The 12,166-nt window shown below is 28.4% G+C and overlaps 1 protein-coding gene across 1 annotated transcript; it reads left to right on the top strand.

The window, feature by feature from the left end:
* The first annotated feature begins 732 nt into the window (after positions 1-732).
* Positions 733-11,584, top strand: LOC129946245 (uncharacterized). Its single transcript, XM_056056368.1, has 4 exons — positions 733-1,196; positions 1,265-1,387; positions 1,537-1,668; positions 11,309-11,584. The coding sequence occupies exons 1-4, from the start codon at positions 903-905 to the stop codon at positions 11,390-11,392; spliced, it is 633 nt and encodes a 210-aa protein (XP_055912343.1). The 5' UTR covers positions 733-902; the 3' UTR covers positions 11,393-11,584.
* Positions 11,585-12,166: the final 582 nt, after the last annotated feature.

Here is a 12,166-nt window from a genome sequence, read left to right as displayed (position 1 = left end):
GCGCCATCTTAGAGAAATTGATAAGATACTTAGCAAATCCACAAATCATTGTGTATTCACCACACTCTTGTGGTGAAATTCATATTAAATTTATGTGAAATGTGACCATCATCAACATCTTGGAAAATAAAAGTAGTTGGTATTAATTCAGATTGAAAAAGAGTAATGGAGGGGGGACGGGTGGGATAAACCACTTCTCTAAACTTACCTTGGCTTATAGGCCAAATTGATTAAGCAACTATGTTTACCTGGTCATAAGCAGTCGCTAGTTGTTTGGTGTGCACACCGGTTTTTTGTGTAACCTGTCAAAATGTTACCTCACCATGGCAAGACTCAAAAGTGAGCTGTGCAGCTTTACACGGTTGGTGGTGGTGCTACGCGATATACTTAGCCGTTATATTTTTGTCGATGTCGCTGCACAAAAACAACACAAAAACCCAATGCCCGAGTGAAATGAATTGAAGTTGATTTTCTAGATTTAGTCTTCCTGTCTCTGAATGGTCTTTGGTTTCTGATTTCCTCAAATTATCACCCACCAGAGAAAGGTCCATATAACTATGGTAAGTGAGAGATCTCCAGTCCACGGAAGTTGCCAATAAATTAACATTTTCGAAACAAAATCTTCGGAATGCGGCGTCAAATAACCAAGTCTCTAAGTTTGCTAACTGCTTTAGTGTTACTATACACCTGGGGTGGGAGAAACTATGTATGTGCAGAGTGTCTTATAGACGCGTCATCATCGTCGTCGTCGTGGTCTTATGCCTCTATTCGATTTGGGTTTAAATTTCCAGTGCAGTTCTGGTCATCCATCCGCAGTGAGTGGTATCGTGAAGTGTGTTTGTGTTCTCGTTCCGTAAATCTTCTGTCTAAAGCCTGAACTGAATTTTACTCGAAAGCCGAAAATGAATCAATCCATGGGATTAGTGTATGTTGTTGGAGCGGTGTTGTTGCTCTTGTCTGATGTTATCTTTTGTGGGCCAATCCAAACTACCTTCAGTGACAATTCCGTTTACTCGAATGTTGAACCCTCAAGTGGTGAAGTAGAACAACATCATCTTCATCATCAGCAGCAGCAGTACCAACAGCAACCATATGAATATGGAGTGAAGGTAAGGGAGACTCAATCCCATTCCCAATCACAGCACCAGCATCAGCACCAGAACCAGAACCAGCAAGACCAGGAGGATTACTTAAAGGTTGTTGCTGCATCATGTTTTTGTTAGATGATTGGTTTTGTAATTGATATTAATTACTACACACACAGATCAGTCTTCTCGAGCCCAAAGATAAGATAAGGGAGTCTGTTAATTTGGAATATGAGGCTATTCCTTCCAAAATCCTCACCAAATACGATGTTGGCCACAAGAATCTTGCCGATTTAACCAAAGTATGTACATATCCACTCCGTGACTGTGAGCTACACAGCCGAGAGTCAATCTGACTCCCGATGGTTAATTAGGTGCGATTAAAGAGGTTTCAGAGTTTTATTGATGAGTATCTCTTTTTGTGTTTTTTCCATGAATCACCATCCTTTAGCCGGTTCCAGTTATAGACACCATAAGCGAGTCGGATAAATATGGAAACAATGGAGACCAATTCGATGGAATCGCAAGGGCTATTGTTAATGGCTATGAGGCGTTTTCAAATTTGATAAACAGGCTGATTGGGGTATGTATACACTTTTTGTATTTATAAAATATGTATAAGACATGGTCGTGTGGTAACTTTATCTATTTAATCGACTTGTTAAAGTTGTACACACAATTTGTGATAGACAAAATTTGACGACATTTTCACATAGCTGTGTAAACATTTGTTAACAAACTTTTGTTTACATAAATTTATGTTTTTTGGAGCTAAAGAACGACACTTGTTGACATTTGTGGTAGGAATAGTACCTTTATGTCATTGCAATCGCAATGTGAATGTAGGTTAAGGGAAGTGGTATGCATAATACGGTAATTAAGCTGTGAAGGGTTTCACTGGCATTATCCACGTAAGCCTTTTAATCTTTGATAAGCTTAGATACGTAGGTAAAAGGTTAAGCTTTTCAACTCATAGTTTTGTTGTGGAAGCAAAATTAAGGGGAAGAAATGGTGCTGTCTGGAGAATTGATACTTTTTGAAGCTGAATAACCGTGTAACTATGAATCATACAGAAAATGTGTTTAGCATACATTTTGTAGCATGTTTTACGAGTAATATTTCTGCGGTAGAATCTTTTTGATAAGTTAAACAGTTTTCAAGATTTATGTAAAAAACCAACTTGAACTTCAAGTTGCGCTAAAATTCCGCCAGTGTTAGGGCTGAATTTGAATTTTTAACAGTTCGTCATTAGAGCTTCAGATTCAAGTTCAAAGCCATTCAATTTTTGAAGTTCAAACTTAAATTTTGGTTTTACATGGGTTAATTAAAAAAAATACAGGGTTTTCCAATAAGAGTTTTAATTTTGTATTTTAAAAAAGAGTAATTTTAAAGGAAATTCAGTGGATGATATTTAATTGCAAAGAGAAAGGTATATGATTTAAAATAAAGTAATGTCTGATAAATGGCTTCACGAGGGTCCAAAATTTGTTTTGTAGGTATATCTATCTGTGTCTGTGATTTTTAATATTTTTGTAGTAAGTTCAAATGACTTTAATGCGTTGTTAAAAAGTATATCGTTTTATTTTAAGCATATTTTTAAATTGTCAAATGTCAAAAGATAATGCCTTCAAAAGTGACAGTTGCTTGAATAGCGGGCTTTTCAAAATAAAACCTCTTATTAGAAAACCCTTTATTGATCTAAATCTATGCATGAAAAGAGCATTGAACAAAGTTTGACCGATTAACTTATTTTTTGACCTTCTTATTTTCAGACAAGTTTTTCGGAACTAACAAATATATATATTTTAAATACTTTTTAATTAATTCATGAAAGTTCTCAAAAAAGTAAAATTTTTCATTGAACTTGAATAAATTATAATATAAAAAAGATTTCACCGCACTGTTCACAAAAATATGGTCACACTTATGTTATTATTATATAGGTTAATAGTCGTTATCTTAATGACAAGTGTAGTTTAAGTCTATGCCATTGTAGAATTGTAAGCAAACAAATATAAAACAAGAAAATTAGGAAAATTGTTTTGATGTAACACTTTGAACAAGAATATGATGGACTTAAGTGGATTACCATGAAGATTATTGGATTTTGAGCCTTGAGGTTAACTGGTTTGATGGAAAATGTAGATCAGCAATTAAGACAAAGATAAATGTTTTATAATAGTTATGATAATCATTATCATAAAATGCTTGTTAAGAAGAATTGATGTTGAAACATATTCAAAGAAAAGACAACTTAAGGTTATTTTTGAAGTGTGCCTATTTCGAATAATTGTTTTTAATTATGGTTATTTAAGAATATTTGTTTGAGTTTTTCTGTAATTAGATCCAGAGTTAAAAACATTTTTTTGTGCTGTGCTGTCATAATTTTTAGAATTAGAGTAAATATGACAAGAGTTAAGTGTTAATATAGTATTTGTCTTTAATAAGTTAAAATTGTATGTCCCGCTGACGGTAAATATACACAAAACCTATGTATATACTGATAGCGGCATTTACTGATGGACTTAAACGATGTAAATTATTGAATCACAATTTTACACGATATTGCTAGAAAATAAAACAACAAATTATTCAAAAATTATTCTAGCGCTAAAAGTGGATTTCAAAAATATAAAACATTGATTTAATATTCCCAATTCTGAATACATGCAGAACTTACAAATCCCATCTCTTCTATTTTCCACTAACGTGGTGTGTATTAAAAAATCTTAAAATTTTGAGAAAGTTATAAAAAATAGTGACTTGGATGCGACCATCACTGATAAAAGACCATCAAAATAGTTATTTTTATGTTATGTTTCGTATGCAATCAAAATTTAAAATATTCCGGACATTAAAATAATTAAGTTGTATTTTGTGTAGGATTTTATTTTTGTTCCTAAATAAAAACAGTCAGTTGCTTTTTTTTGTATTCCTTATTACCGAAAGAGAATAACAATATTCTACAATAATTAAATGGTTTTGAATGCTATGTCGTTATTCCTTTTCAAAATATTTGATTCGAAAATCAGCTTTCACAAATATTTTTTAATTTCTTCTGTTATTTTGATATATTTTAAGAATGTACTATACTCGATATTAAATTTTAATCAAACATGACATTATGATGGTAAAGAAGTCGAAAAAAGTGGATCTAATAATTCCTCCAATAATTCTGTCCCTACAACCTAAAAAATTGGGTCGATTGAGTTTAAACTTGTATATTACGACTTTAACTAGATTCGTGTTAAGCGGTTTTTATTTTAATAACTTCCCATCCCGTCTGTCGATTTGTCTTGCTTACAAATTTGTAGGTTTTTGGGTTGCTTTAAAAAAGTTGTCAGTTGAATTATTTTTAAAAAATTTGAAATTACCAACAACATTTTTCAGATAAAGAAATAGTTTAGCTTGAAAGTCTAGTTTTGATGAATAGATTTTTATGCGAAAACAATTTTTTACCAATGAATAGATAAATAAAATTGTTTTGAGAGATTTTTACCAAACTTACGTACTATTTTTTGTAGATTTTAACGGACTGTTGCATTTTTATAAAAAAAACTAATGAATATCGAAAGCAGTATTTTCTCTGAAATAAAAAAAAATTGAAAACAATATTTTTAATTTTTAAAAAGCTATTTGAGCCACAAGTAAAATTTTAATAAGTTTTAGTATTGCTTTTTTTTTAGAAAAACTGCCAAAATTTTACTGAATGTTGACAACAATATTTTTTTAAAACATAAAATTTGCTTAAAGCGAATATCTCTAAGTTTTGAAAAGATATTTAAGTCGAAAATAAATTTGTACCACCTTTTATTAAATTTTTTGTTTAGGTTTTTATTTTTTATAAGAAAATACTATAAATTCGATTTTTCTCAAAATTTTACCAGATATTAAAAACGTTTTTTTTTTCGTTGTACAACACTGTTTTGGAGATAAAATCATTTTGTATTCGTAAAATTTTCGAGGTTATAATTTTTGTTTTAGTTTTTTGATTTATAAAAAAAACCGTCGAATAGATTTTTATCCAAAGATATAATGATTTGGTACCACTTTACAATATATAATATAAAATTTAATTCAAGTCTATTGCGTTTTTGGTTCGTAAGATATTAAGGTTTAACCAAAATTTTCACCTTTCTTAAACTGATATGGTCAAAAAAAAACACCCATGCAATTCTTTTAAGAACCCTTTCTGCATCTTTCTGCATTATTATCTGTATGGAAGACAAAACGAACGTACGTACGCACGGACGCACAGACATTTTTTTAAAATCTTTTATATCGACAAATCGGACACATTACAATAACTTCCTATGGGAAGTTAATAACATTAAATATCGGATCATCTCGAAAACAGCAACAAAATTTTCTCTAAAAACCTTTTTGTTTTTTTAACTTGGTCTCCTTCAATATCAAAAACATATTTTTTTTGGACTCTTAAGAAATATTTTTTTTAAAATCCCAAAAATACAACAACTTTTTTAACGTAATTCAAAAACAAAACGAATTGTAAAAATGTTATTATTGTTATTTGTTCTTAGTTCGATACAATTGCATACATTTTTCCAATTTCAAACTTAAAAAAATCGAATAAATGGATATTCACCTCGATTATCAACTTAAAATTCAAGAAAAGGGTGTCTTTTAGACCTTTGATTTTCAAGAAGAAATAAATCGCCAAAATGTAATGGTATATGACGAATTTAAAATATTAGTGTTTTCTATTATGTTTTTAAAATTATGTCTGAAAGTGACACCCGCTGACGGCTTAAATAATTTAAAGTCGGGAAGCCGACCACTTTTTAAAGCAAATGGTGAAATTGGAAACCGTATGTCTAAAAAACCAACCAATATTTTACTTCTGACCAAATTGTCTAAATAATACTCGATGTTGAAAATTATCTATTTTTAATTTTCCATAGGAAGTTATTGCAATGGGTCCGATTTGTCAAATTGAAAATTTTGACTTTTCTCAATGTTTCAAGATCCCTAGAGTCGAAATAAAAGTTTTAAAAAGGTATCTGTGTGTGCGTATGTATGTGTACGTACGTTCGTACGTCCGTACGTTCGCGACGTTTTTTCGTAGTCCATAGCTCAAGAACCAGAAGAGATATTGACTTCAAATAAATTTTGTTATGCAGATAATAAGTCAGAAAAATGCAGAAAGGGCTCTCAAGAAAATTGCGTAGATGATTTTTTTACCATAGCGGTTTAAAAAAAGGTGAAAATGTTGGTTAACCCTAAATATCTCATGAACCAAAAACGCTAGCGACTTGAATTAAATTTTAAATAATATATTGTAACAAGATAAGAAGCAAATATATTTAAAAAAAAAAAATAATGTTTTTTTTTTATAAATTTTGATTAAAATCAAACAAAAAATTTTCACCTCAAAAATTTTACGAATACAAAACGATTTTATCACCAAAATAAATTTGTGCAAAGAAAAATAACGTTTTCAACATCTGGTAAAATTTTGAGAAAAATCGAATTGACAGTTTTTTTTTACAAAAAAATAAAAACCTAAGAAAAATATTACTCTAATTTAATTTCGACTCAAATATCTTTTCAAAACTTTAAGATATTGGCTTTAAACTACTTTCATCCTTGAAAATATTGTTGTCAACATTTAGTTAAACTTTAACAAAAATGTAATTGACACTTTTCTTTCAAAAAATGAAAAACTAAACAAAAAAATTAATAAAAGTTTGTAAAAATTGATTTTCGACTTAAATATCTTTTAAAAAATTGAGATATTGACTTTAAACTACTTTTATATTTTGAAAAATATTGTTGTCAACATTGGGTTAAATTTTGACAAAAATATAATTGACAGGTTATTTACAAAAAATAAAAACTTAAAAAAAAACAATACTAAAACTTGGTAAAAATAAAATAAAAAACATTTTTTATTTCACGCAAAATATTGTTTTCGATATTCAGTAGCTTTTTTTTGATGTTCGGTTTTTGATGATTCTCAAATTAATTTCATTCATCCAATTTGTAAAAATTCAAGAAATGCCACTTAAATTGGTAAAAATTGGTTTTCGACTAAAAATCTATTTAATAAAACTAGATTTTCAAACTAAACTATTTCTTTATTGGTTTTATATGTTGGTAATTTTAAAATTTTTAAGAATAATTTAACTGACAACTTTTTTAAACTAACACGGAAACCATACAAACTTGTAAGCAAAAGAAATCGACAGACGGGATGGGAAGTTTTCAGTGTGGGTCGCATTTCAGCCTCTTTTTTCTTTTGTATTTTATAAAAATATTTCAATTTTTTTGTTTCTCGAAATTCAATATCTCAGTAACGGGTCAACATATTATAGATAATTCAATAAATAACTACTTTTTTGAAATAGTTACTTCAGATGTTACCTTATCATTATGTCTAACTTTAAAAGGACGCGACAGGGCTTCAGCAGATTGTTTCAGTGATAAATTCCACGTGCTGCTCATTTTAATCTTAAACTTAGAAGTGTTTTGAAAGCCCTTCTGATTTTTTACAAAGTTCCTACACGAGATTTTCTTAAGCCACTCGTCTTTCTTTTGACATCATTGTCGTTAATTTAAAAAACATTACTTAATTTTCAACCTGTTTTCTTTAAATTTGCTTACACTCGACTTGACGAGGTTCTTGTAAACCATAAGTATTGAGTGATTCTTTTATCGATTAAACTATTCGAGACATAAAATCGATTTAGAAAGATAAATGTATTTAAATTTAGCTAAGGAGGTGTAAAATTGTTTTGTTTAAAAAAAAAATCACCGACACATTTGTTCCTTAGCTAGTATATATTTCCTTTAATGATCAAGTTGTTTTCAATATTTAAGGAACATATTGTTCAAACGCTGCGCAAAGTAAGCATAGCAATCAATATGCTATATCCATTTATAAATAGAAAGTCATGTTTAAACAACACTAACAAAATAATAATTCACAAGGTAATATTTCAAGCAATCCTTCTCTATGGATGTCAAGTGTGGGGAAATTGTTCCAAAAGTCATCTTAAAAAACTTCAAATTTCACAGAACAAGTTACTTAAAATGATGCTTAATCTTTCTCGATACCATTCTACACTGGACTTACATGCAAGAGCAAATGTTGAAATGATCTCTGAAAGAATAGTTAAACTTAAGAATTCATTTTTGCGAAATTGTGAAATTCCTGACAATCCATTAATTAATCAATTGTTTTCTTAACCATATTTTTGATATTATATACTTATTATTATAAGATCCTTATATGTTTACATGTTTACGTACTTATTTATTTGTTTATTTTTTATTTATTTATTTATTTATTTATTTATTTATTTATTTATTTATTTATTTATGTATTTATTTATTTAATTATTTATTTATTTATTTATTTATTTATTTTTTTATTCATTTATTTATTTATTTATTTACTTATTTATTGTTGTAACTATTTATTTTTCTTTTCTATACATATTTATTTATATGTTGATTCATTCATGTATCTCGTTCATATTTATTTGTTTATTTATTTATTTACATAGGTACTATTTGTTTATTTATTTAGTTATTTACTCATTTGTTATTCTTATTAATTAACTATTGTATTTATTTAATTATATATTTCTTACAAATATGTATATTTATTCATCTATTTACTAACAAAGTACTAATATACCTTTATAAATTAATTTATTATTATTATTTACTAACCCAATTCATACTAACCTTCTTCATTACTATAGTTTTGAAGATGAATTGTTAATTCCAGTCCAAACGTACCTGATTTTTTTTTTTTTTTTATTTTGTATTGAAGGTTTTATTTGTACTTTCCTTCAAAGTAAATTCTTTATTTTTTTTTTGTAAACTTTATTTAAATTAAAATACTTATTCAGTAGAAAGATATTATTATAGCATATCAAATCTCTGTGTGTAAACTGTGCGGTAGCTTACCAAATGTATATCTAAATACCGAAAATAAAAAATCTATCTATCTAAAGTTGTTTTCAATAAACAGATGATTTTATAATTCGAAACAAAATCGTTCCAATGAAAGCGTTTCATTTTCTTCATATTCCCACCTGTCAAATTTACTTTCAGTGATCAAGTCTAACCTCAAATACTTGACTCCGATCAAAAAATGTTTGTACAATGTTTGAAATATTCAATAATAATATAACTAACCTGTCAAAAAATTCGTAGGATTGATTTCAACGATGAAAACCTATGATAGCTAGAACTAGCCTCTTAAAACGCATTTAAGTAGCTAGCAAAAATGCAGGTTTGTTTAGGAAGAAGAAGGAAGAAATGAATCTGATGAATTTGGGCACTTTATTATAGACTTTTGACCTTGCTTTGTTGCAAACAAACACGTTAGTGTTTGAATTTTTGGGAAATTATAAAAACAATGAGGGTCGAATTGATTATGATTTAAAAAATCAGTTTTATAATAAATCCTTCCATTATGAATTAAAATACCTTGAATGAACGACTAAAATGTAAGGTTTTCCATTAGCTATTATGCTTATTTGTTGACAGCTGTCACTTTTGAAGCTGTCATTTTTTGACATTTGACAAATAAAAAGCACGACATTACCAAACTACAACGGTGCACGCTTCAAAAATGCTTTAATATTATTGAAGTTCACTATGCAAAAATGGTGAATATTTATCAGTCATGTGCCATGATATTTCTAGAAGATGTGATAACAATTGAAAATAAGGTTCATACTTATAAAAACTTCATACTTATAAAATACTGAAAATTTCATGAAAAGGATATAGTGCTGCCACCGTGGTAGCCGTAGAGGCTATTTTGCTGATATCGTTTTTCATGCATACCTCAAAAATGAAATAAACATTTCTTCAAAATACTCTTTTTGTCTTATTTCGGAAAATATTCCTCCTATTAAAAATCCCTTTATTTATCGATTAAAAAATTGTCCACATTCTTGAAAATAAATAACCAACATTAATATCCTTTAGTTGGACGAAGTAATTAACATTTAACTTCTTTATTTTTCCCACTTTATTGGTTGCTTCCTTGAATTTTTCCACAATCTTCCGAATTCGAGAAGAATTATTTTTATTAATTAAGGGATCAACGGATAAATTAATTACAGATTTATTTTACAATTAAAACCAAAATAATACAAAAATAAAGAAATTAAATGAAATACAAAATATTCATGTTTCATTTGTGAATCAATGAAAGAGACATTCTTTATTTTTGTTTGTTTTTTTCATTATTTCTCTTTTCTCAAAATGAACCACTTTAATTCATTTATATCAATTTATTTTTGTATTTTTTTAAGTAGGTCAATAAATTTAATGTTTTTATCAGACAACCCGGTTGTTATTGTCGTTGAACATGGACGCGGACCCTTCATTTCCATGCACATCAAGCGGGAGAGCTCTGCACTGCACGAGGCATAAACTTTCTCGAATTCCTGGCGTAATTTATTTTATTTTTTTTGAAAATAATGTTGATCCGATCAGCAATGCGGGAAAAAATAAATTGCATTGTTTTTATTTTTATTTTTTAATGTTTGCACTGTAATAATTGAATGATAAACCTTGGTTGGATTTTATTATTATTGTTTTTTTGTTTGGTATTTAATTGAAGGCTTAGCTTTAAAACAGGGAAAACATCTGGGTGCCTTTCACCTGTCATTTAAAGGCTTACGCTTTTTGAGTTGGCAAAAAGATACACATAATCAGAAGTCTACCTTTTTTTATTTTTAAATCCAAAAAACACACACATTTAAAATTAATTTTGCTTTTGATAAAAAATGTGTTCAAAGTGTGACATTATTTCAAAATTTAATTCAGATTGGAAAGATAAACATAATTTATAATAAATATTCAAAATAGAGTTGCATAATTTGTCGAAAAAGGATTAATTCATTTATTTTCATAAAATTAACAAAGTCAACACTTTCTCTTGGAGATTCCCAAATCATCATGACATAATATGTAAAAACAACCGCTGGCTAATCTTTTAGTTCCGAGTGATTTCGCAAAACCAAATAGTCTTTATTTTGTATCTGTTTTCGAAATGGTTTACGATTAAACCAAAAGGATTTCTACCAATTTTTAGAGCTTAGTCGTTTTTTGTAGGATTAATTTTTTTGATAATTTTATGGCTTGAATATATTTTATGAACTATTTTCTTTATAACTTTTTAAATATTTATTTTTTAAAAAATTATTTGGATTTTAAATTTTATTTTTTTACAGAAACCCAAAGAAGTTGCAAGATCAATATCTCGAGGCATTACAACTCAACTTGATGCTATTGGTGGAAAACTAGTCGGACTTTAAGAAGAACTATGATAATTTTGAAATTAATGTTTGTTTTCTTGTAAATACCTGATTTCCTTCACTTTTCATTATCTTTATTGGTAAATTATTATTTATTTAAGAAAATCTCTGCCGCAAAACTTGTTTTCGTTCTTAAGAATACAACAAATTTAAAATTAAAGAAAAATAAATTTAGTACATATGGTTTTTTAATTATTTGAGTTTCTCTTATTCTTTCTCCATTAAAAAATAAATAAAGGTCCACTTTTTCCAAGCAAGATTTGGGGTCGAATACTGTAGTGGTTATAATACTGTATTTTAAATTCTGTATTCTAAGTGTTTTAAAACACAGAATTTAGGTAGAAATGGCGATCTCAAGGCAACCTAGCCTGAGATCCAATTAGCGCTGTAGTGCGCCGTTTTGATAGCACAGAATTTAAGAAATGCAGCATTTAGGTAAAAAAAAATATCATACAGATTTCTGAAAAGCAGTTTATTGCCCCACTCACATTTCGGTTCCATTTTTAGTTTATTAAGAATTCGAATACTTGTCTTAGTCAGAATTCAGATTTTTTGAAAGATCTATATATGATCAAAAAATTGTGTTGTTACGTAAGATTTTTTCGAAGTCTTGAATTTTACGCACTTTCTGAGTCAGAAGTGAAATTGAAGGTAAACTTTTAATTTCATCTAATACATAACACAAAAGATTACGACACTCATTTTCGTTAAGTTGATTGCTTCGGTCGCAAAATATTGGGGTGTTGAAAATTTGGTCATAAATGTAATAAAGTC

The sequence above is a fragment of the Eupeodes corollae genome, chromosome 2, assembly GCF_945859685.1.
Source record: "Eupeodes corollae chromosome 2, idEupCoro1.1, whole genome shotgun sequence".
Taxonomy (NCBI): domain Eukaryota; kingdom Metazoa; phylum Arthropoda; class Insecta; order Diptera; family Syrphidae; genus Eupeodes; species Eupeodes corollae.
Note: the sequence above shows the minus strand (reverse complement) of the source record. Positions and strands in the feature narration are given on the sequence as shown.